Below are 21,702 nucleotides of genomic sequence, written 5' to 3'. Positions count from 1 at the left end.
AAAGCATTCATGTGCTGAGCCTGCTTCAAGCGCAAAAGCTTTCAGGTGTGGCAGCATGGAGGGGCTGGGAAGGCAGCACCAGATCCCTGCCACCAACCCAGGAATTTGGGTGTGTGTTTCTATAACCTGGCAATGTGGTGTCTGAAGCAGCTCAGGCCAGGGAGGCAAGCAGGGACCCTGGGATCCATCCCTCGGGCCACCACAGCCCTCCCAGGGATGTGACCCCAATGGGGCGAGCAGTGCAGCAACAGGGACATTTCAGCAGCAGCGCAGCGACCCGCATGGCTGAGGTTTGCAGGGAACACGTCCTTGCATGATGCTTTCCTCCTTTTGTTGACAGCAAGGGAGAGCCACTGCTTTTGGGGTTTTTTCTGATCGCTCCACCCCAGGAAAGGAAAGGGAGGGTGCAAGGGAGATGGCTTTGGGGACTATGCATGGCGGGAGGCTCTGAGCAGAGGAGTCCCTGATGTGGTCATGTTTGCTGTAAGAGATCCCATGGGACTCCCTCTTTGGAATCACAAAATACTGGCTGACGCCAAGCGCTCACCAGGCAGGTGGTGACACCCCTATTTCTGTTCCTGGCCTCCTAGAAAACGCGTGGGAGGTATTTTTATCCTCCTGACAGTCCCTTAGTCACCGGTGTTTGCTTTAAATGGGTCAAGAGGGAATAAAGACGCCACAGCCCTTGCTCCCTTGCTGCCTGTCTTGGAGCACGCATGCTGGCAGCACTGACTCTCCCTCCTCTCACACTCCATCCTGGCCAAGTGCTGCCATGGACCCGGAGACCCATGAGAGATCTCCCTGGCTCAGGCAGTGTCGGCTGCAATTAACTCCACGTTAAAAGCCCAGTGGCAAGGCAGCCCTGCTGCGGAGGGGCCACATGTCAGGACTGCAAGGGATGCTTTCTCCCAGGATGGTGGGGAGGAAGGCAGCCGCCCTGATGGTGGCAGAGGTGTCACAGGCAGTGGAACAGTGGATGGATGCCCAGGGGGAAAAGGCAGCAGGAATGTGGGTACAGGGTGGCAGGGTTGGCTCTGGGCCACTGAGGGCGGATATAGCCCCTCTGAGCCATTTTGGGAAGGGGATGAAGTGCACCAGAAAAGCCCACAAGATTTCCCTCTGCTGTCAGTGAGGCTGCGCAGCAGACGTAACGCATCATGACCGTGTTTTACATCAATGACCCCAAAACAATGGTGACTTGGTGCCACTCACCACCGCAAACCCCAGTGCGCTCTGCAGCACATGTCTGCATACGTTGCGATCGTGGTGCCAGCACCAACCTTCATGGACTCGCATTTGGTCGCCACCTCTGGAGCTGCAGGACACCTTGGAAGGTTTGGAGCATCTCCTCCTGCTCTGGCTACAGCCCCACTGCCCCAGTGCAGCCTGGGTGGCTCTCCGAGCAGTGCGTCCTTCTTCCAGCAGCAGCATTAGCTGATCACCAAGCCAGGACATTTTAAAGGGTTTGCCCACAAAGGGTGAGAGCAGAGCTCCATGTCTGCCCATGCAAAGACTTTCCATGTCTGCCCATGCAAATGTGTAGTTTTCAACGTAGTCACCCTTGTGGCTGACACCCACGTTAAAGGGGACAGAGCTAGCCTCCAAGGTGACCTCATGAGATGAGCAGTGTGTGAGCCACAGCACCCAGGGGAGATATTGGCCTAATCCTTGTGACATCTTATACCCAGAAAGAGAGGAAAACAGCAGGAGACAAGCTGGGAGCAGGGGGGGCGATGGCTGACAAAACCAGGCAGTCCCTCCATCACATTTAAGGGAGTTTGTTTTCCTCCTGTCTCCTCAGATCTGTCCTCCCACTGCAATTGCATGGAGCCACGCGGCATGTGGCCCCGGGGAAGAGGCGAGGGGAGGGGGACCAGCTTGGGCTCCTCGGGAGACATCCCAGAGAGTAGCTGCAGCTCCAGGCACGCCATGCAGATGGGGATGCATCCCCTCCTGTGGGCCAGATGGAGAGCAGAGGGCCAGTAGCCTGCCCAGGACCCCCACCATGTACAGGGGGAGTGGGATGGGTGCCAGCAGCCCAGCTCTCCTGCTCTGGTGGGAAAACATCTTTGCTGCAGGAGGAGACAGCAATGTCCTCCCAGGCTGTAAGTGCCCGTCCCAGGAGGCCCCCGGCGCAGTGCTGCCCTTGGGCACCTGGAGGCAGGAGCCAGGGCTGTGGAAAGCCAGAAACTGGCATAAAGATGGTGAGATTAAAGCAAAAAAAAAAAGGAAATTATGGAACTTTTCTTATTTCATCTCCACTCCTCAGCCTCCAGGCTACGCTCGTTTTACCTTTGCAAGGCTTTTCTCTGTGAGCAGGAGGACTAGAAGTCCACATCTTGCTAATGAAGGCAGATCCCCATGGGCATTTGTGTGGATGGGGAACCTGGCAAGATTTTGGGGACTCCAGCCCCTTCAGCTTCTAAAGCCACTAATCCCTCATTGCACAGCCAGGGAGGGAGAAGTGGCACGAGAGCGGCTGCAAGGGCAGCGTGGTTTGCAGGAGCATCTGTCCCCCGAGGTAACGCTGGTGCAACAGGGAACTGTCTCTGGCAATGATGTGGAATACGGCAGAAGGGCCATTCAGGTGTTGCTAATTCTGAGGACTGAGGTTTTTTTGTCTGTGCGATTCCACTGCTTGGCAAGGCATGACAATTCCCTACCACCGCTGTCCCTGCCACCCCTTCTTCCACTGGCCCTGCTGCCCACTGAGGGCAGGCTGGTGGTGGCCCCTGTCCCTATGCTGCCAGCAAACTCCTGTTCAGGGATGAAGGACAATCTGGAAATCACATCTAAATGTAAGCTCGACGCTAAAACATCCCCTGCCTCTCCAAAGGGCCCTCTGGTACAAGGCATCTCTGGTGCATGTACCACTTTCCTGCTGCAGGATGGTGCAAGTGATCTAGCTGAAGATTTCCCTGCTTATTGCAGGAGGGTTGGACTAGATGACCTCTGAAGGTCCCTTCCAACCCAAACTGTTCTATGATTCTAAGTGTCTGAGGCTCTCTCCTTCACCTAAAGTGTTGGAAATACTTTAGTGAGAGCAGCCTTGAGCTGTCAGCCCTCCCCAAGAAACAGGGGCTCCAGCCTTCAGTCAAGAGGGACAAACTGGGCCAAGAGAGCTCCCACATTTCCAAACACTTAGCGCTCTGCATCCTCCACATCTCCACACCTCCACACCATAATCAGGGGACCAAGATCTCATCTTAGTCTCCTAAACACAAAGGGAGCAGAACTCAGAAGATGCTTCTGGTCATGCTGTGCTCAGTGATGTACCTGTGATAACACGGCAGCTCTGGGGCACACTGGGGAGCAGCTTACTGAGCCAGCTTCAGTCTGCCCAGGATCTGGTTTCCCCTTACCATGCCCCTGTCAGGACCCTGGTGAGGAACCCCCCCGCCGAGCTCCGCTCCTCTCCCAGCACCAGGCTCGGCATGCAGCAGCCTCCCCTTCCCCAGCAGTACCAACTTCAGCAGCTCCATCCCTGCTGGCTGCTCCATGCTTAAAAAGGATGCGGACGGCAGTTTTTACACCTATTTCTGACCTGACTCAAGCACTGCTGGCAGTAGGGGGGAAAATCATTGCTGGTGGTTGCCAAGTGCTTATTTTTCTCCTTGCATTTGCAATTACCTCCATTGGTTGTGACAAACATTGGCAAGCTTTAAAGATTAGCAGGGCAGCCATAAACCTGCATTTTAGCCCATCGCCAGCCAGGGCATACACATCATTACCCTCTGCCTGCAAAAGGTCAATGGTGCATCCTGAAACAGTGCAGAGGGTGGAAAACAAATGGTGAGACCAACAAGTGGGTGACCACACGGGGTGTCCTGGGGGTCTCATCACAAAATGAATGTCCACCAGTGAGAGCCCCATTTGGGGGGACAACAGGGATATCTCTCCCTGCAGCAACTATTGGACTGTGAACTCCTCCAAAAGGAGCAATGGGTGAGGATTAACACCTGCCCTCTGCAGGGCCGGGGAGGCTCAAACTCAGCTCTCCAGACTGGGTCACACACCTTCCCTGCCCATGGTATGTTAGGCAGCACACTGGAGGCTTCACTGTCCCCTCCAGCCGCACCCTGACACTGTGTTCAGGTGATTGCAGGAGCGAGACCAGACCTGTCACAGCCTTCGTCCTGAGCATGCCCTGCTGCTTTTGCCATGGTTTTAATGATGCTTGGCTTGCTCCAGCCTGACACACTCCTTCAGCCACATACATGTCACTGGATTCTCATATATTATTCCTGTTCTTCTTAATTTAGTCCTATACCTCCCATTGCACAATTTTGTTCTTACTCTGTCCTTTGTGAGGCTGCAAGTAGTTACTGAGCCCCTTGTCTGGCCTTGGCACTTTGCAAACCTCACATAGAACGTCAGAAATACCTTGTTGGGAATTAGTATCTTACTTTCTTTTCCTTCTCTTCTTTTCCCCAAGATTTTCCACGAATCCTCCTGAACCCCTGGTCATAGGTGTTTCCACAGTCTCACATCCCCCAGTCCTTGCTCCTTAGGGTGATTGCACCCACCCGATGCCCTCCTGTTTGTCTCAAAACTGCTTGCTAATTCACTCTCCTCTCACCTCTAGACTGCACCTCTAGACTCACATTATACAGGACTTTTTATCCCCAAAAATATTTGCTCAAGCTGAATCTCACCCTGCCAGCTTGCAATGGCCTTATGGTCAATGCAGTGGCTCACGTGTTAGGGATGGCCCCTTGCCACCTGATGAGACAGGGAGGCAGAAGGCGTGCAGGATCTCTAAAGCATGGGGACAACCCAGTCCCAATGCCAAGGCTCTTCTGCTCTCACTAGAAATGATGGTAACATCAGGGCCAAGCAAGTTGCATTTTAAAATGGGTTTCGGTACAGTGTAGTGAATATTTCACATTTTCCTGGGCTGCAGCAATGAGGGGTGGGGCAGAGGGGGTAGGTTGAGGCTCAGCAGTGGAGACTTTACGCCCCTGGCTATTGCAGGTGATGAGAGCTTACCTGGGTTCAAGGGAAGCCCAGACAAACTCAGGAAGAAGAAACCCTTTGAGACGTACCAAATCCAAGGAGCAACCCCTGGGTCAGGAGTCCTCCAGCCCCAGGCTGCTGGAGGTGAGGAGATGGCCTGAAGGAAAGCCTCATTAAATGCTTGCCCTCCTACTATTTCTTCAGCATCTCCCTTTGTCCGCTGGACAAGCTGCTTGCCAAGGCTGGACAACCCCTTGTTCTGACCCTGCCTGCTCTTACCCTTCTTTCTGAGGGGCTCAAAGACATGATGGCTTCAGCTGGCATCCGCGGGTGGCAAACATAGGACTTGTTTCACCCAAAGCTCTGCTGCTGGCAGCATCCGTCCTGTCCCCAGGCTGGGATTTGGGAGGCAGAAGGAAAATGCTGTATCCAGTGGGAGTACCAAGGTGACTCCTGATTGCCGCAGCCAGGCTCTGCTGGCACAGCACAGGGACGGTTCCTAGGTGGGGAAAAGTGGCACGCTTGAATTTGAGTCTCCTGAAAGACTGAAGCTTATTGCACAGTGAAATGTCATCAGGAGAATGACAGGAGACCTGAAGCAAATCCCTGATGCTAATAGGATTGGGCCGCCTTCAGCAGGTCTCACTCGCAAAGGAGATCATGCCAAAAGAAGCTGGCTCAAGAGCCCGTAGGCTCCCAGTGGGTGAGGGAGCTCTGCCCACAGCCAGCCCTCTGATAGCAAAGCCCTCTCCCTCCTCCCTAATCTGGGGAAAAGAGACATCGAAGGGCGAGCTCATCCATCCTGGGACTGCTCTCGGGAAGCCAAGGGCAAGCAGAGCCTGCAGTCCACTGCTGGAGAGGGGAAGAGGCAGCTCGGCCCGTACCAGCACTCAGGGAGGGGTGTCTGGAGGAAGTGATGGTCCAGAAGGCAGCATGTTGCTCGCTATGCAGGCAATGTGCAGGAGTGAGTGGCATGTCTGCACCTCTGCGCTTTCTTTACCTTCTCGCTCATCCTCATCCTCTGCCACATGAAAAGCAAACCTGTTGTGCTGCCAACTCCCCTTCCCTTCCCATGACCTGTTTTGCTCATGAGCCTTCCTTGATGCCTGCCCAAAGCCCCTCTTTCTCAGGATACATCCCTGATGATAGCTTTTTGCACCCCCTTGCACCTCAAGCAAGGCAGAAGGTGGAAGTCTGGTGCCAGCCTTTGCTGGAAAAGGATTATCATGAGAGGAGGGGGGTGCCGAGCCCTTCTATGTCCCCACTGGAGGGGCCTGTCCCCTGGCATGGGGCAGAGCAGGCAGAGGAGGAGCTGGATGTGCTGCTGCTGCCAATGTCCCTCTAGCCATTCTCTGTTTCCATGTTAAATATCCTGAGATGGCCACAAGCACAGGGCTGAGCAGCACATGCCTGTGCTCCCTCTGCCATGCATTGACACACACACACATCGACATACACACACATTTATGTGGCTGCATCTCGTTCCATGGCCCATAGTCCCCATAGGCCCCAGCATATCAACACTAACACCCCACACATGGTTACACTCACCAGTGCTCGGTGGAGGTGACAAGTGACCCCCTACGTGTCCCTGGGGATGAGGAGGGGTAGTAGGTTTGCATGGAGCATCCCGCTGTGTCAGCCGTGCCATGCCACGCCACAGGCTCCGAGCTTCCCGCAGCACCTGAGTGTACCTGGCAGCCGGCCGGTACCCGTGCCGGAGCCTGCACTTGGCACGGCCACCCTTCCCAAGGAGAGGCTCTGCCTGCGGCTGCCGGTCTGCTGCCGGGATGGCACACTGCACGCTGCTCCCGGCCATATGGCCTGCTGCCGCACACCCTGCGCCCTATACCCCCTCCACAAATGCCAGCAGCTTACTCTTCTGCCAGCAGCTTACTCTTCTGCCACCGCCATTGCCAGTCCTGATACTTGTGGTCCCTTTTGCTGCCACAGCCTGGGGTTTATTGCAAATCCAACAGGGGCAAAAGCAGCCTGGGGCTGCCCCCACTGCCTCCCATCTGCTCTGCAGCAGACCCTCCCCAGCCCTGGAGATGCCCCACATGGGGAGAGCTGCTCTTATCTCTTCTCTGTTTGGGTATATTTTACCCTAAATGATTGTGGTTTGAATCAGTGACTTGCATGAGGCGTGGTCAGGGGTGAGAGTGGCCAAAAAAGGAGGGTTGAGAAGGAGGGATGCCATGGCAGTGCTGGGTGAGCTGGGCTGTGCACCACCACCTCCACGTGTGCTTATATGCTCTTCTGATTCTCGAAAAGGCTGGTGGAAACTTGCTTTCAACAGGAAAGCAGAGGATGCTCAGGCTTCCCTCACAATAGCTGCAGGGACCAGCTGCACAAGCCCAGCATGAGAGGGAGGTTTGGGGTTGGGCTGTTCCCGCTCCACTCAAAGGCACCTGTGAGGGAATGGTTTTGGGTCCAGTGCCCCAAAGCTCAGATTGGTGTAAAGGAGGCTGCAAAGACCCTATGCCCATCTGCAGACTGATCTCCAGGCCACACCAGCAAAGCCCCAGGGTCCAGCGAGCTGCTGGGTACCAAGTGCCTGTGCAGGGGAAGCATTAACCAGCACAGCCCCTGTCAGCATCACAGTCTCTGGTTTAATCCTAAATGCCAGTTCCATATACAGCCAGCCCTGCTGAGACCCTTGGGGCCATAGCCAATGCTCAGGGGTCTCTGTGGCTGTGCCTGGGGGCATGGCTGCCCTCTAACAGCAGCAGCTGGGGGAGCTCAGGCTGCCAGCCCAGATCCTGCTCACCCGTACTGCAGCATCAATTAAAAATGAGCCCTTGCTTTGAGCTGATTTTCTCCTCGTTCCTCTGGATGTCATTTGGGTTCGGATGCAGCCGCCTTTGGGAAGCTGGGAGCTTGCAAATCTCAACTTTTGAATGTTTGCAATTATGATCGTAATGGTAAAGGCACATATGCTTCTGTGTTCTCTAAAAGCCGTTACGAGGCACAGTTGCTCTTTTACAGCCGTTTTACAGCCAGAGCATCAAGCACAGGCAGGGGAATAAAACCCTTGCGCATGTTGGGATGGAAGTAGGGTGGCTGGGAGCTGCTCCAGGCTCTGCCACAGCATCCCTGTGCCCTCCTCCCCATGTATTTAACTTCCCCCTGCTTTTGCTCTCTATCACTGACACCAGAAGCCCACGACCTCCTTTGGGTTCCCTCATTCACAGAGCCTGTGAGGACATGGGGAGGGAAGCAGCATCTTACTGCACATTAGCCCAGCATCCAGCCCCAGGATCCCCTATCCCAGTCCTAGACCATGGGTCCAGGACTTCCCAGCAGGATGCTGGTGGCCAAAGAAATTTCCTCCATAGTGAAGACAAATGTAAGGAGAGCCTCCTTTCTAGCTCTACTCGTAGCTGGAACAGCACCAGCTTCAGTAGTCGAAGTTGTGGAGGGGGGCAGGTTTCTCCGGGTGTCCTGGGGGATGGTGGGAGGTGCAGAGGATGCCAGCACCCCATGTACCCCCAGGGGTGGTGGCAGGAGCTCTGCCTCTCCTCTGCCTCCGGGCAGGGGACAGCGTCACAGCACATGCTGGCAGTTCTTCCTGACAGCCTTCCTTTGCCTCCAGCTCTTCCCAGCTGATGATGCTGGGCGTTAGCTGCTGATTTGCAAGCATCAAAACCAAGTCTAGCAGCGCTCCTCGGCACATGGGCAGGAGGTGTCAGCTGGCAGGAGCCCTCCTGCCCCAGCACGGCCCTTCAGCATTGGGTGTCCATCCCACAGCAGCATCCTTTCATTCGTTCACCCTTTGGCTGGGGGGCCAGCTTGGTCCTGCATGGAAAATCACTTTTGGGAGCAAATATGTCTGATTCCCTGGCTCTTGGAGGGGCTCCCTGGGTAGCTTTGAGGCTCTGAACACCCCCTGCCTGCTTTCCCCGGGAGCTGGTTGCACCCCAAAGCCTCCCGTGCTCAGGTACACTCCCATGGCTTTGCTTCACATGGGTGATGGTGATGGCTCCCTCTTCCTCCCCATCATCATCAGGCAGGGGCCTGGCAGCTCTGCCCGCCTTGCACCCCCATGATCGGCAGGGATCTGGGTCTGCCAGGATCTCTGGCCATGACACAGAGATCATTGCCAGAAAGAATCTGTTTATAGTGTCAGTGCTTGGCGTATTCCTCCCCGCCAGTATCCTGTTTCTGCAGGCACAAAAACACCCTTCTGTAGTCCGGGTGGCGTTGTCAATGCGGGGGATATTTCTGTGACATCCTCCAAAACTGGTGGCCAAAGCCTACCGGAGCTCCTCTCCCATATCCCCATCCCAAGAAATGCCCATGGATGTTGCATGCATGTCCTTCTGCTTTTTCTCTGGAGGTCCCTGCTGACCTGATTCTTCCTGCAGGTCCTGACACTGATTCCTGGAGATCAGAGAGGTGTGGGTGCCAGGCTATAGCACTTCCTTCCTGCAGCCCCCTCCCTTTTGGGATACAGCTAGTGGCTGGGTTGGGTTGTTGACAAGACAAGCTGAAGGCTCAGTGGGGCTGTGGGTGGATGTGCCAGCAACACATGGAGCCAGCCCTTGACAGGGGGTTGCTCCTCCACACCGTGCCCTTGGGTTTGGTTTCCTTCTGGGTTGTTGCACGCAGCTAACGCCTGTAAGCAGCGCTCTCTCTCTCTCCCTCTTGCTCCCAGAAACCCTTTAAATCAGCTGCTTCACACTCAGTGAACATCCTCTCCCCCTTAAACCCATTCCCACTCTCCCAGGTCGTGCCAGGCAACCATTTTCCAGCAAACTCCCCGATTTTGGCCAGTTTTTCGCTCTGTTGCTAACAGCCTGTTAAACCCTCCAGGCCCCTGGGGCGGCTTTGCTCGCACGCATGTCGGGAGCCATTGCCCAGTGCCTGGGAAATGACTGCTGGCATCACCTAAGCAGCAGCAAACTTTGCTTGCACAGCTTCTCTCAAGGCCGATGCTGCTGTTGGTTATTAGTGCTAACGATGCCCATGTCTGCCACTTCCAGTCGATGGGGCCTTTCACCAGAGAGCCCCTCCGAGGTTGGGGGAAACTTGGCTTTTGGAGATGTGCAATTTTCTTCCGCCTCACTGGCTTTTTATCTCTTTTGGAAAGCTCTGGAGGCTACAGGCTACCTTGCCTAATGGATCTCTATTAGGTTGTGGCACTGGGAGGGGCAATTGGATGTGTCCCAGGCTCCAGCTGTGCTCCTTATCCATGTTTTCAACAGTCTCCAGCTTATGCCAGCCTCCAGACAGGAAGTGGCCGGGGGCCTGAAGGGCAGGCTTGGTGACTTGGCAGAAGATATTTTATCCCCTAAATCCCTCCCACAGCAAAACACGGCCACGATCCACCCTGCTGTTTGTGCAAAGCTCCCACCCGAACGCATTGCCGTGATGCACGGGAGGCTGAAGACAGTGTGCTTCATTCCCCTGCATGACATGTGGCAAAGAGCTCTCGCCACCCCAGCAGCTCGCGATAGCCAGCTCTATCCCCACGTGCCCATGGGAGCCTGCGCAATTCCCCGGCCAGGGCAGTTGTCTCTGCAGGAGCTCCATGTCAGTGTGAGACCCTCAGCCTGCCGGCTGTGGTGCGGGCAGGTAAGGATGGTCCTGAGGACAGGCTGGTCCACAGAGCTTCAGCGCTGGCCCAAAGGAGTCACTTGTCAGAGGGAGCTGCAGCCTCCCTGACCTATTCTATGATTTGTAGAATCATAGAATCCCAGACTGGTTTGGGCTGGAAGGGGCCTTAAAGCTCATCCAGTCCCAACCCCCTGCCATGGGCAGGGACACCTTCCGCTGGGCCAGGTTGCTCCAAGTCCCATTCAACCTGGCCTTGAACACTGCCAGGAATGGGGCAGCCACAGCTTCTCTGGGCACCCTGTGCCAGCGCCTCAGCACCCTCACAGGGAAGAACTTCTTCCTAATATCTAATCTAAATCTACCCTCTGTCAGTTTAAATCCCATTTCCCTTTGTCGTGTCACTACAGGCCCTTGCCAAAAAGGTCTCTCTCCAGGTTTCTTGCAGGCCCCCTTTAGGCATTAGAAGCTGCTTTAGGGTCTCCCTGGATCCTTCTCTTCTCCAGCCTGAACAAGCCCCAACTCTCCACAGCCTGTCTCCATTGGAGAGGTGCTCCAGCGCTCTGACCATCTTCATGGCCTCCTCTGGACTCACTCTAGCAGGTCGTGTTTAATCCCATCTCTATAATTACGATGTCTTTTTGCATCACTGCGTGCCTGGGTGACACAGCTCAGAGGCAGCCCCATTCCCCAGATTAGAGTACCAACAGGGCAAGGCAGGATGAGGCAGTATTTGCCCAAGGAGACAGTGGTGCCTGATTGCTGCCCTTCCCTGGCAGCAGGATGCAGGGACTGTCCAGAGGGAATGAGGGTGCAGCCACAGCTCCCACATATCACTGCTCCTCGCCCCGGCCACCCTTGTCCCACGCTGCACAACATGCCAATGCCAGGAGAGGGTCTCGATGGCGCCTCAGTTTCCCCCACCCTGCTCTTGCCACAACAGCCCCAGAGCAGGAAAGTGAATGACACCGTTCTGGGGAGAGGACCTGGTGGTGAGGATTACCATCGCTATGGGTGGCACCAGCTGGAGAGCAGAGCAGTGGGTGCACATCACCCAGACAGCTCCGGACTTTGAAGTCCAAACAAGGGGCTGGCCAGTGGCTAAAATCATCGTGGCTGTGGGGAGAATGCATTTCTGGGGATGTCCCAGCAGCCCCCCACTTCACCCATCCTGCAGCCCCCCTGTGCATCTCTCCCCTTGCGAGATGCTCATACAAGGCTGGGGCTGCTGCTGTGCCCGTGCCCCCCATGTCCCCCGGCTGTGGGGCTGCTGGAGGGCCCCCCACCGCCCCGAGGGCTCCGTGTCCCCCCACAGCACCACAAAGCGCCAGCCTGCAGCTCCCCCTCGGGAGCGGGGAGGTCTCACAGCGGAGCGAGGGGGGTGCTCAGAGGCCGGTGCCACGCGTGCCCGACGGGGAGGGCGGGCGCCCTGCCGCCCGGTGGCGGCGGGCAGCCTGGCAGAGGACTCGGTGAAGGACCTTCTCCGGTTCCTCGGGAGGCTGTCGGGGGGAGCCGAGCCCCGGCTCCTCCCGGCCGCGCCGGCTCCCTCCTCCCTCCCTCCCCCGCCCCCCTCCTCCTCCTCCTCTTCCGCTGCTCCTCCCGCCCCGGTGCGAGGGGCTTTCGCTGCTTTCCCCTTTTCTTCTCCCCCCGTCCTCCGCGGAGCGCGGTGCCGGGAGGCGCGGGCAGAGTCCGCGGGGATGGGGCGGCCGCCGGCCCCCGGCCCAACCCGCCCGCTCCCGCCGCCCGCCGCCGCGCCCGCTCCCCGGCCGGCGGGAAGCGGCGGCTCTCCCCCGCCGCCCGCCTCGCCTCCTGCTCTGAATCTCTGCCCGTCGGCCGGTCTGGGGGAGGTGAGGAAGGGGTACGTCCCCTCGCACTTCTCCCCCCGTCCTTTCTTTTCTCGTCCCCCCTTTTTTTGCCTTCCCTCCATCACCCCCCACCTCCCATCCATCCCGTTTCTCCTCCACGGGGGCTCTTCGGCGGCCATGCGGCCGGTCCCGGGCGAGCGGGTCTAACTCGCCCCTCGCCCGAATGGCCCCGCGGAGCCGCGGGCGGATGGAGCCGAGCTACGTCGTGGGTATCTGCTGCCTGGTGCTGCTGGAGCCGGGCCGGGTGTGGAGCGGCGAAAGCAGCACCGGGGCGCCCGGCGAGAGCGGGAACGGCAGCCAGGCACCGGCGGCGGACACCACGGCCCCGGCGCCCACCGGGGCGGCACCACCGGGCGGGGACCGCTGCCGCGGTTACTACGACGTGATGGGGCAGTGGGACCCGCCGTTCAACTGCAACGCCGGCATCTACCAGTACTGCTGCGGGACCTGCGGGTACCGCTTCTGCTGCCAGTTCAAGCCCGGGCGGCTGGACCAGAGCGGCTGCTCCAACTACGACACCCCCAATTGGGTTAACACGGGCCAGCCGCCCACCCGGGTGGACGAGACCCCCGAGGACCCTACTCGCGACAAGACCAACATGATCGTCTACATCATCTGCGGCGTGGTGGCCATCATGGTGCTGGTGGGCATCTTCACCAAGCTGGGCCTGGAGAAGGCACAGGGTCCCCAGACGGAGATGACCGTCTCCAGGTAATGGGATCTGGTCCCCCACCCATCCGGCTTGATCCCTCCCCATTGGGCATTGTCCGCAGTCCCTTGTGTGGGGTTAGCCCCAGCTTTACCCTGGGGCTGCCAGGAGGGTACCTCCAAACCCCCATCGCAGCATGCTAAGACACTGGGGGTGGGGGTTGGCTGCAGCCCCCCAAACCGTCCCAGCTGGGAAGGCTGCCAGCCAGGATGGCCTCCATGAGAAGGGGTGATTGTACACCTGTGCCCTCTCAAAATGACCTGCTCTGTCCCTCGAGGGGGCCTGTCTGTGGCTCAGGAGAGCCATCCCCACCGGCCAGTGGGGTGGGTGACATGTGAGCTATAGGTTGTGGCTTCCCCCCACCCCACCAAAACAAATCCGTGGTTCCCGATGTGCAGAGGAGGTGAGACTGGGTATGACTGTGTGTGGGGTGACTCGGGACTGCAGTCCCCTTGGGCTCAGCCTTGCTGGCAGCGCGGAAGGGAGAGGAGATGGCAAAGCCAGTTCCACCGTGGCTGCTGCATCGCCTCAGTGTGCGTGCACACACCTGTGCACACATCTGTGTGTGTGTGCAGGGGTGTGCATGGATGTGCACAAGTGCCCATCTCTGTGCACTGGCATGGAACACCAGGGGGGACCAGGCTGCACACCCCCTGGGGCTCAGCCTTCAGTGGACACTGGACATCCTCCCAATGGCCACTGCGCCCTGTGGCTGCAGACCCTGGGTTGAGGTTGGGGTGTCAGGCACACTTTGGCATTGAGGACCCCCTGCGCCTCCCCCTGCTCCTGCCCAGCTCCCGTGGCTGTTGATGCATCTTCCCTTCTCCCTCCTGCACCAGTCCTAGCTCCAGATACACCCCATTTCAGGGCTCTACTTTGCATCTTCCCAATGAGGACATCGAGCCTGGAGAGAAACCCATTTTTATGCCATTTTGTTCAGGGAGTTTAGCTAAAAAAAAACCCCAAAATCACAGGACTGGAGGAAGTGGTTTCACTGGGACAATCAGGGAGCCACCCTGATTGCAGCAGCTGGCATAAACACTCTCTCCTTCCCCCTGCCTGCCAGGGGCTTTGGCAGCCACTGGGTGCTGCACCCCAGCTCCGGACCCACCCGTCTCCTTGCACCCACTCGGGGAAGCAGAGGCTGAGCCCCTGCTTGGAGGAGGGTCATATCTGCGCTTGGATTGGGGTCACAGGGCCCTCCTGAGCCATGTATGGCAGTTTTGGGGGAATCAGTGCTCTGCCTCCCCTTGGCAGGGAGCCTGGCTGGGTGCTGCTGCATGCCTGCGCCTCTCTCCCCATGTCGCCTGAGGAAGTGCTGGCACCTTGACAGGATCAATACGGCCTCCGCCAGCCTCCCTGCCTCCTGACTCCCCTTCCACTCACCCACCGCCACGTCTTTCTTTGGCCTCCCACCAGCTCCTGGGAAGGAGATACTGTGTGTGGGGAGAGGTCAGCTCCCAGGACACCCAAACCCGGGCCCTTATTCCCTGCCAGTGTTTCTTGCCCTCTCGCACCACCAGCCACTGGCAGGGCTGCTGCCACGACTCGCCAGGGGGGCTTTCTGCAGGTAGCCTCAAGTCTGTGCCACAGGAGCCGTGTTTTCCCATGGTCCCCCTCCCTCTTGCTAGTCCAAACTTTCCCAATGAGTTCAGGGAGATCAGCGCCTTTTTTCTTTGGGGCATATGGCCAAGTTTTCCTTGCCTGCCTTTGTGGGATAAAACCAGAAAAGCACCTCCATCATTGCAGAAGTCAGGAGAGGTCTCACCATCTCCTGTGCCCTGTGTCCTTCTGTATAAGCCACAACCAACTCTGGTTCCACGGGGATGGCAATTGGCAAGCTACGGCAGGGTGGGAGCAGTGCATGGGGTATAGAGCCCCAGGTACCAGGCAAGGCACCAGGCCGGCACTGTCTCCTGGGTGCTGGACTGATGGAGACAGTGCTGGGGCTGGGTACATGGCACTGGCATCGGAAAAGGGATGCTGTCACCTCCATCCCACTGTGCGCTTGGTCAGCCTCGGCAAAACGTTCTGCCTCAGTGCTTCTGAGGCAACAGGGCTATTTCTAGCTGCCTCATCCCCATAGCCGTGCATGGCCCAAGGCTTGGGCAGTGCCACTGAGCCTCCCTCCTTATGCCTCAGGTAGGAGCTTCTCATTTGCTCCTCGGGCACCGCATCATGGCCTTGGGCCAGCTCCCTGTTGCATGGCCGGCTTGGTTTCCATTCCCATCCTTCCCTCCCTCTCTCCCGCCAGGGTTTTTCAGCTCCTGGGGAATGCTGCCTGCTGCCCTAAGACAGCTCCTGCTGCCACTGCTTGCAGGCTTCCCACTTCGGGGGGGAAGGTCAACCACTTCTGCACCTCCAGATATTTTGTCATGGTCCTGGTCAGAGCGCAGGATGAGCGACTAGGCATAGAAACCCCTCTAGCTCCTCCTAGACAGAGACACCTGAGCCCTCGTCCAGCTTCTCCTAAGATCCCCATGCTTCAGGCTGCCTCCAGCATGGCTTCTCCTGGCTTTGGCTGGTGGTCCACCCAGGTGAGCTGCAGCTACCTGGCGTGTCTTCCTTTCCCCATCCACCTTCCTCCTGCAGGGCCTTATGGCAGCTCCCACAAACCCCTCTCCTTCCTGCTCGGCTCACACTTGGCACCCGTCCCCAGCACTCGCTCAGCCTGGCCAAACCCCGCATTGAGTCAGGAATACCCATCCCTGTTTTTCTCCAGGCTGCAGATCTGTGGGGACACTGGGTCCCTGGGGGCCGCTGGGATCTGGCTGTGCCCATTACACGAGAGCAGGCAAACACCCTGGACGTCCCCCCAGAACCTCCTGGCAAGGGGGATTGCAGTTTATGGCTGGGGTGAACATCCCTATGGGAAGAATTGGGCGAGGAGCAGCCTCCTGGGGGGCAGTGGGATGCTGGAGAGGGGCAAACCAGCCGAGGGGAGCAGGTACCCTGGCAGTCGGAGTTGCTGAGCCCCTGGTGCTGGCTTTTCAATCCCTCAGTCCCCTGTGCTATTTGGGGTCCCAAAACCTGTCCCCACTGTGCATCCAGCCACACCAAGTGTTTCTGCAGTCCATGGCCATGCTTGTGGTCGATGCCCAAGGTAGCGGCTGGTGCTAGTGGAACGGTGTTTGCAGCAGCATGGCAAGTCATTACCTGCCATCTGGGATGAGGGAAGGGGCCCAGCTCTGGCAGGGAGGGAGACCTGGATCCCTGTCCCCAGACTGGATGCCGTGTCCAGCTAGGCGGGCTCACTCCCACTGCCCAACACTTTGCCCAAGATCTGTTATTCTCTGCTGCAACCCCAGTTTTGCAAAGGAACCTTTTGCAAAAGCCTTCCTGAGCATCCCTGGATGTCCCAGCCCCACCAGGCAGGCATCCCACAGAGCTGAGCTGCATGGGCGGGCATGGCCTGCCCTGAGCAGGTGCACCATAAGCCATAGGAAAAGTCCCCCCCATGGGACCTTTGTGAAGGTGACACTCTTGCTGGGCACAGAGGCTGTGTGTCCGGCCAGGTGCCAGCCCACCTGCAGCCATGGTTTGCCATGTTTCTCCTCCATCACTGTGTGCTCTGCCACTCTCCCACATCGGCACTTCCATTTCATGTGCCGATGGCATGCCTGGGCATTCCCGTGGGATGGCCCAGGAGCACTGACAGCTTCACTCCAGCTCTTCCATGGAGCTGCCGTGGCCTCCATCATCACTGCTCCCGTATCTGCCTCTTCACTTGGCTTCAGGGCTCGTGCCAGGCTGATTTGGCACAACCAGGCTTGCTGAGGGCTGCGTGCCCGCGCAGGCGAGGCTGTGCTCTGGCAAGCTGGGTGGCAAGTGACCCTCACACATGGCCTCATGCGCTCAGCACCCATGGCCCTGGTGGTGGATGGAGGCCTCAGTGGTGCTGCTTATTAGTGTTTTGTTGCAGGCGAGCAGCACAGGTGTAGAGCTGCATCAGCCCTGTGCTTCCCACCTCCATCTGCACCCTGGAGCCGTCTTGGTGCCACAAACCATCCCGTGGCCTAGGGAGATGTGGCCTGACCTTCCCCAAGCACCCTAGCCACAGGACCAGGCTGGGGCTCATAAAACCCCCCATGGCGAGACAGCAGCTCGCCAGCACGGTGTCACCCTCCAGGTCCACCTCCCCTGCATTGCAGAGCTGGGGAACGGGGACAGGGAGTGGGGTGCAGCCCCCGGCGGCCCTGCAGAGAGCCCTGGCTGGTGGTGCAAGGGTCGGGGGTGAGTCTGGATGTTGCCGATGCTGAGGGCTCATGCATGCTTGTCACCTTAGCAAAATAGCTCATTAAGAACTGCTCATACCGCTATTGTTAATTGTTATCATCCAAACACCCCGGGTGGTTGGCGTGGAGGGCACGCTTATGAGAAAGAGCGCTGATGGATTTATCTGGAGAGGAAGTCACAGATAAAGGATTGCTCAAGCTTCATAAATAGACCCGAGGGAAAAAAAAATGAAAAAAATAGGTCAAATCACATTGAACTTCTTGGTGAAACAAGCCCGGTTGAGTGCTTGGCCCTGGGGACAGGCAAGAGCAGGCAGTGGCCAGTGCACCCCAGGGAAGGTTGGAGCTGATGGGGCGGCAGCTCCCTGCATTGACAACCCACAGCCTTGGGGACCTGCATCCCCTGGCCCTGCCTGGGCACAGCTTGCAGCCCACCCAGGTGAGTGCCCACACTCATCTGGGTGCAGCACCCGTGGCCAAAGGAGCCTGGCTGGGCCCAGAGCTGGAGTCAGTGGCTGCAGGAGGGCTCTTGGGGAGTGAGGGGTTTCAGCAGCTGTGGGGTGAGGTGGCACAGCCTACCTGGGCAGCCTGGTCCAGAGTCTGACCATCCCCACAGAAAAAAAGGTTATTTCTTCTGTTTAAACACCATTTCCTGTGTTTCAGTTTGAACCTGTTGCCTCTTGTCAGCCTGGCACTGCCCCTGTTGCACCCTTCCTTCAGATGTTCACATACATTGATAAGATCCTCCTGAGCCTTCTCTTCTCCAGGCCCTCCCAGCCTTTCCTCATAAAAGAGATACTCCAGACCCTTCATCATCTTTGTAGCCCTTTGTGGGACTTTCTCCAGTATGTCCATGTCTCTCCTGTACTGGGGAACACAAAATGGACATGGCACTCCAGGTTTGGCCTCACCAGTGCCAAGTGGAGGGGAAGGATCACCTCCCTCAGACCTGCCGACAGCGCTTTGCCTGATGCAGCCTAGGAGACCATTCTATGTCTCAAGGACACACTGCTGGCTCACGGTCAGCTTGGTGTCCTCCAGGCCCTTTTCCACCAAGCTGCCTTCCAGCTGGTCGGCCCCCAGCATATAGAGATGCCAGGGGTTATTTCTCCCCCATTACAGTTTATTCTGCTCCATAAGGGCCCTGTTGACCCATTTGGAGATTAAGTGATCTCAGGGGGGTGTTACCCAAAGCTCCCCAAGAATGATGTCCAATGAATCCAAAGGGCAGGTGACCCTCCCTTGTAGCTTTGCTCTTGTCATCACCCTGTGATGATGGCTGGATCCAGACTGGGAGGGAAATCATCTCAGGAACAACTCTTGGGGCCCCCCAGGCATCCACACCTCTGGGCATAACACATTGCTTTCCCCGTTGTTCTCATTGCCTTCCCTGGCAATTCCCTGCACTAGATTCATTGGGCTTTTGAGCGCTCCGGGGCCATGAGCTGTCACATCCACCAAGTCAGGATTATTCCCCCCTTCCTCTCCAATTTGCATTTGTGCACGTTGAGTTTAATCTGCTGTTCTATCGTCCAGCCACTCACTAACGGTGAGCTCCTGCCGCAGTTCCTGGTGTGTGTCTGTGAGCCAGCCAGAGCCACTGAGGTGCAAGGTGTGCTGACAGTGAGCTGGGGATTAGGGAGCCAAAAAAAGCCCTGAGTGCACACCCCTGTGCAGTCACACAGGGGGAATGGTGGGTCTCCTCATCGCAAAGCCCCGTACCAGCGGGTGCATCTAGTCCTGCCCTGGCACTTGCTGCCGAAAGCAGCGCGTCTATGTGGACACGTCCTGCTCCGGCACCGCCAGTGTGCCGCGGTGGGACTGCAGCATCGCCGAGCATGAATGTTAAGCAAAATAGGGCTTATCTTATGTGATGGTGTTTAATGTTTAATGCTCTTACTTATAAGGAGGATGCTACACATGGACAGCTTGTGTGCCGGTGGCCGCTGCTAGTTCATCCTCCTCCCCGAAGAGGCACAAGCAGCCTCTCTAATCCCTTCCTCAGAGTCGTTTCTGCTTTGAAGGGACTTGAATAGATGTGTCACTTCCTCTCCCCACCTCCACCAGGCTCTCACTCTGGGGGAGCATCCCTGAGGTGTTGCTCCAGCCATGCATCTCCCTCACCACCCTCACCCAATGGCACTCCCGGCCCCAGGAGGGCTCAGCCCCAATCCTCTGTTGGGGCAGCTCGCCAACCCCCACGCAGAAGCTGGGTTGGGCGCCTGGGTGCACTGCTTGCTCCCAGTGGCCATTTCCTAACCCCAGGCTGCCTGGCTCTGTCTCCAAAGAGGGGGGTTCAGGCCTGGGATGCATTGGTGGGGCCAGGGGAGCAGGATATTGCTCTAATGGCCATTCATCCCTTCCCCAGGACACTCACGGACCTGCTGAAGCAGCCAGGCCATGGCCCCTCTGAGCACGTGGATGGTCTCATGGGGGGTGTGCAGGTGCCGCTGGGTGAGGGGCTGGCCTGCGGGTCCCCCAGGAACGGCACAGGTAAGGTGCTGGCACGGTGGGGAAACAAGCTCCCCATGGTGAATAAAGGCAGAAGCGTTTATTCACCCAGCCTTCAGCTGAGCCCCCGCCCGCCTGCCTCTGCCCCCCAGACAAGCCTCCCCTGAACAACGCGGTGGCCATTGCCCCCCCGCTGGGGCGGCCCCACGGCCATGGCAAGCGCCTGCCACTGGCCAGCAGCCTGGCCCTGCCGGCCCCTGCCTACGCTGCCTACACCACCCTCAAGGCTGGAGGTGAGTGCTGATGCTTCGCAGGTGGGGGGAAGCACCTCATGGACCCTGCAGATGGGTGGGGAGAGCTGGGGGACTCACAAAGGGGCACGGGCAGGGCATGCACCCAGGGCTCCTGGGCTCATGGTAGAGGCTTTGCAGCCCCCCACTGCTCCACCGAACTGCTGTGCTGTCCAGCCAATCAGAGCCCAGGATCCCACATGGATCCACTGTACTCCTCAGCCAGTCAGAGCTCAGGGTTCCACATGGACCCACTGCACTCCCCAGGCAATCAGAGCCCAGGATCCCACATGGACCCATTGCATTCCCCAGCCAATCAGAGCTCAGGATCCCCCACGGTCCTACTGCACTCCTCAGCCCACCAAGGCTCAGGATCCACATAGACTCACAGCACTCCTCAGCCAATCAGAACTCAGGATCCCCGTGATCTGCTCCACTCCCTAGCCAGTCAGAGCTCAGGATCCCACATAGACCCACTACACTCTCCAGCCAATCAGCACCCAGGATCCCATACAGAACTGCAGCCCCGCCCACCCAATCAGCGCTCAGGATCTCCCACTACCCTACAGCGCCTCCCAGCCAATCTATGTCCTAGATCCCCCACTCCCCAGCCAATCATCATGCGGGATCCCTCCCACACCGCGCCCTATCCCCGCAGAGAGCGCCCCCGAGGACTTCTACCTGCGGCTGGGGGGCCCGGAGGCTGCCCCCGCCGGCACGCTGCCCTTCCCGCACGCCGAGGCGCCCGCGCTGCCCGAGGGCTGCGCCCTGCCCAAGGCCAAGCTGCCGGGGGGCCCGGCCTTCCCGGGGGGCTGGGAAGGGGCCGCCCCCCGCGCCCCCCGCCGGCCCGGCCTGCCCTTGGGCGCCGCCACCCCACTGTACGGGCAGGCGCCGCGGCACCTCGCCACCAACAGCAAGACCGAGGTCACCGTCTGACGCCGGCTCTGCCGCGGACGGGGCTGCCCCTCGCATGAGCGTCGCTGACAGCATCGCCGGAGCGAAGCGGCGCAGGGGCTTACGCGAACTGCGGCGGCCGGACGTGGTAGGACATGTGCCGCCCTTCCCCTCCCGGGAATGGGGGCTGGCGGCGGTACTTCCCCACCGCGGAGGCACCGTGCGCCTGGCTCTCACCTAGGCAACAAGTTTCGGCCGTTCTCAGCCTGCCCAGCAAAGGGGCTGAGCCGGGGGCACACGGGCAGTGCGCTGCTCAGGGGGCAGGGGATGATGCTGGACAGACTGCAGCCCCCAGCGATGGGGGACACGTCCTGCCAGGGCCAGGCACCCCCACCCAGCTCCTGTGAGCAGGTGGGGGAAGAGCAATGGACTCAGAGCACTGTCCTGGTGCTGCCAGCAGAGACAGAGCAGCCTCTTTCGCTCCCCAGCCTCCCCTTACCCACTGCCTCAGCCTCCACCTTGTCAATAAATACTACATTAAACTGTATGGCCTTGGTATGGATTGGCTGGGGGACTCCATGCTGCTCCCAAGCCCCCAGCTCCTTCTCCACAGGCAGGAGGGTGCAAAGCCTGCTCCCACCCAGGGAACACCCCCCGAGAGAGGACGCAGTGGAACCGAGCTTCCAGAGCCAACTGAACAACCCTTTGAGCAGCTACACAAAAACCAAACAGCTCGTCTCTGCCTG

General features: G+C 58.4%; 1 protein-coding gene across 1 annotated transcript; it reads left to right on the top strand.

Moving 5' to 3' along the window:
- The first annotated feature begins 12,157 nt into the window (after positions 1-12,157).
- SHISA8 (shisa family member 8) lies at positions 12,158-21,561 on the top strand. Its single transcript, XM_030478062.1, has 4 exons — positions 12,158-13,088; positions 19,690-19,814; positions 19,925-20,065; positions 20,721-21,561. Exons 1-4 carry the CDS (start codon positions 12,541-12,543, stop codon positions 20,996-20,998), a joined length of 1,092 nt encoding a protein of 363 aa, XP_030333922.1. The 5' UTR covers positions 12,158-12,540; the 3' UTR covers positions 20,999-21,561.
- The last annotated feature ends 141 nt before the right edge of the window (positions 21,562-21,702 follow it).

This window comes from Strigops habroptila, chromosome 3 (genome assembly GCF_004027225.2).
Source record: "Strigops habroptila isolate Jane chromosome 3, bStrHab1.2.pri, whole genome shotgun sequence".
NCBI classification, from domain to species: Eukaryota; Metazoa; Chordata; class Aves; order Psittaciformes; family Psittacidae; genus Strigops; species Strigops habroptila.
Note: the sequence above shows the minus strand (reverse complement) of the source record. Positions and strands in the feature narration are given on the sequence as shown.

Excerpts from the sequence above, each read along its gene's own strand:
- SHISA8 (XM_030478062.1), top strand. The coding sequence starts at position 12,541 with ATGGCCCCGCGGAGCCGCGGGCGGATGGAGCCGAGCTACGTCGTGGGT. Across the intron at positions 13,089-19,689 it reads ACGGAGATGACCGTCTCCAG|GACACTCACGGACCTGCTGA; the intron begins GTAATGGGATCT and ends TCCCTTCCCCAG. Across the intron at positions 20,066-20,720 it reads CACCACCCTCAAGGCTGGAG|AGAGCGCCCCCGAGGACTTC; the intron begins GTGAGTGCTGAT and ends CTATCCCCGCAG.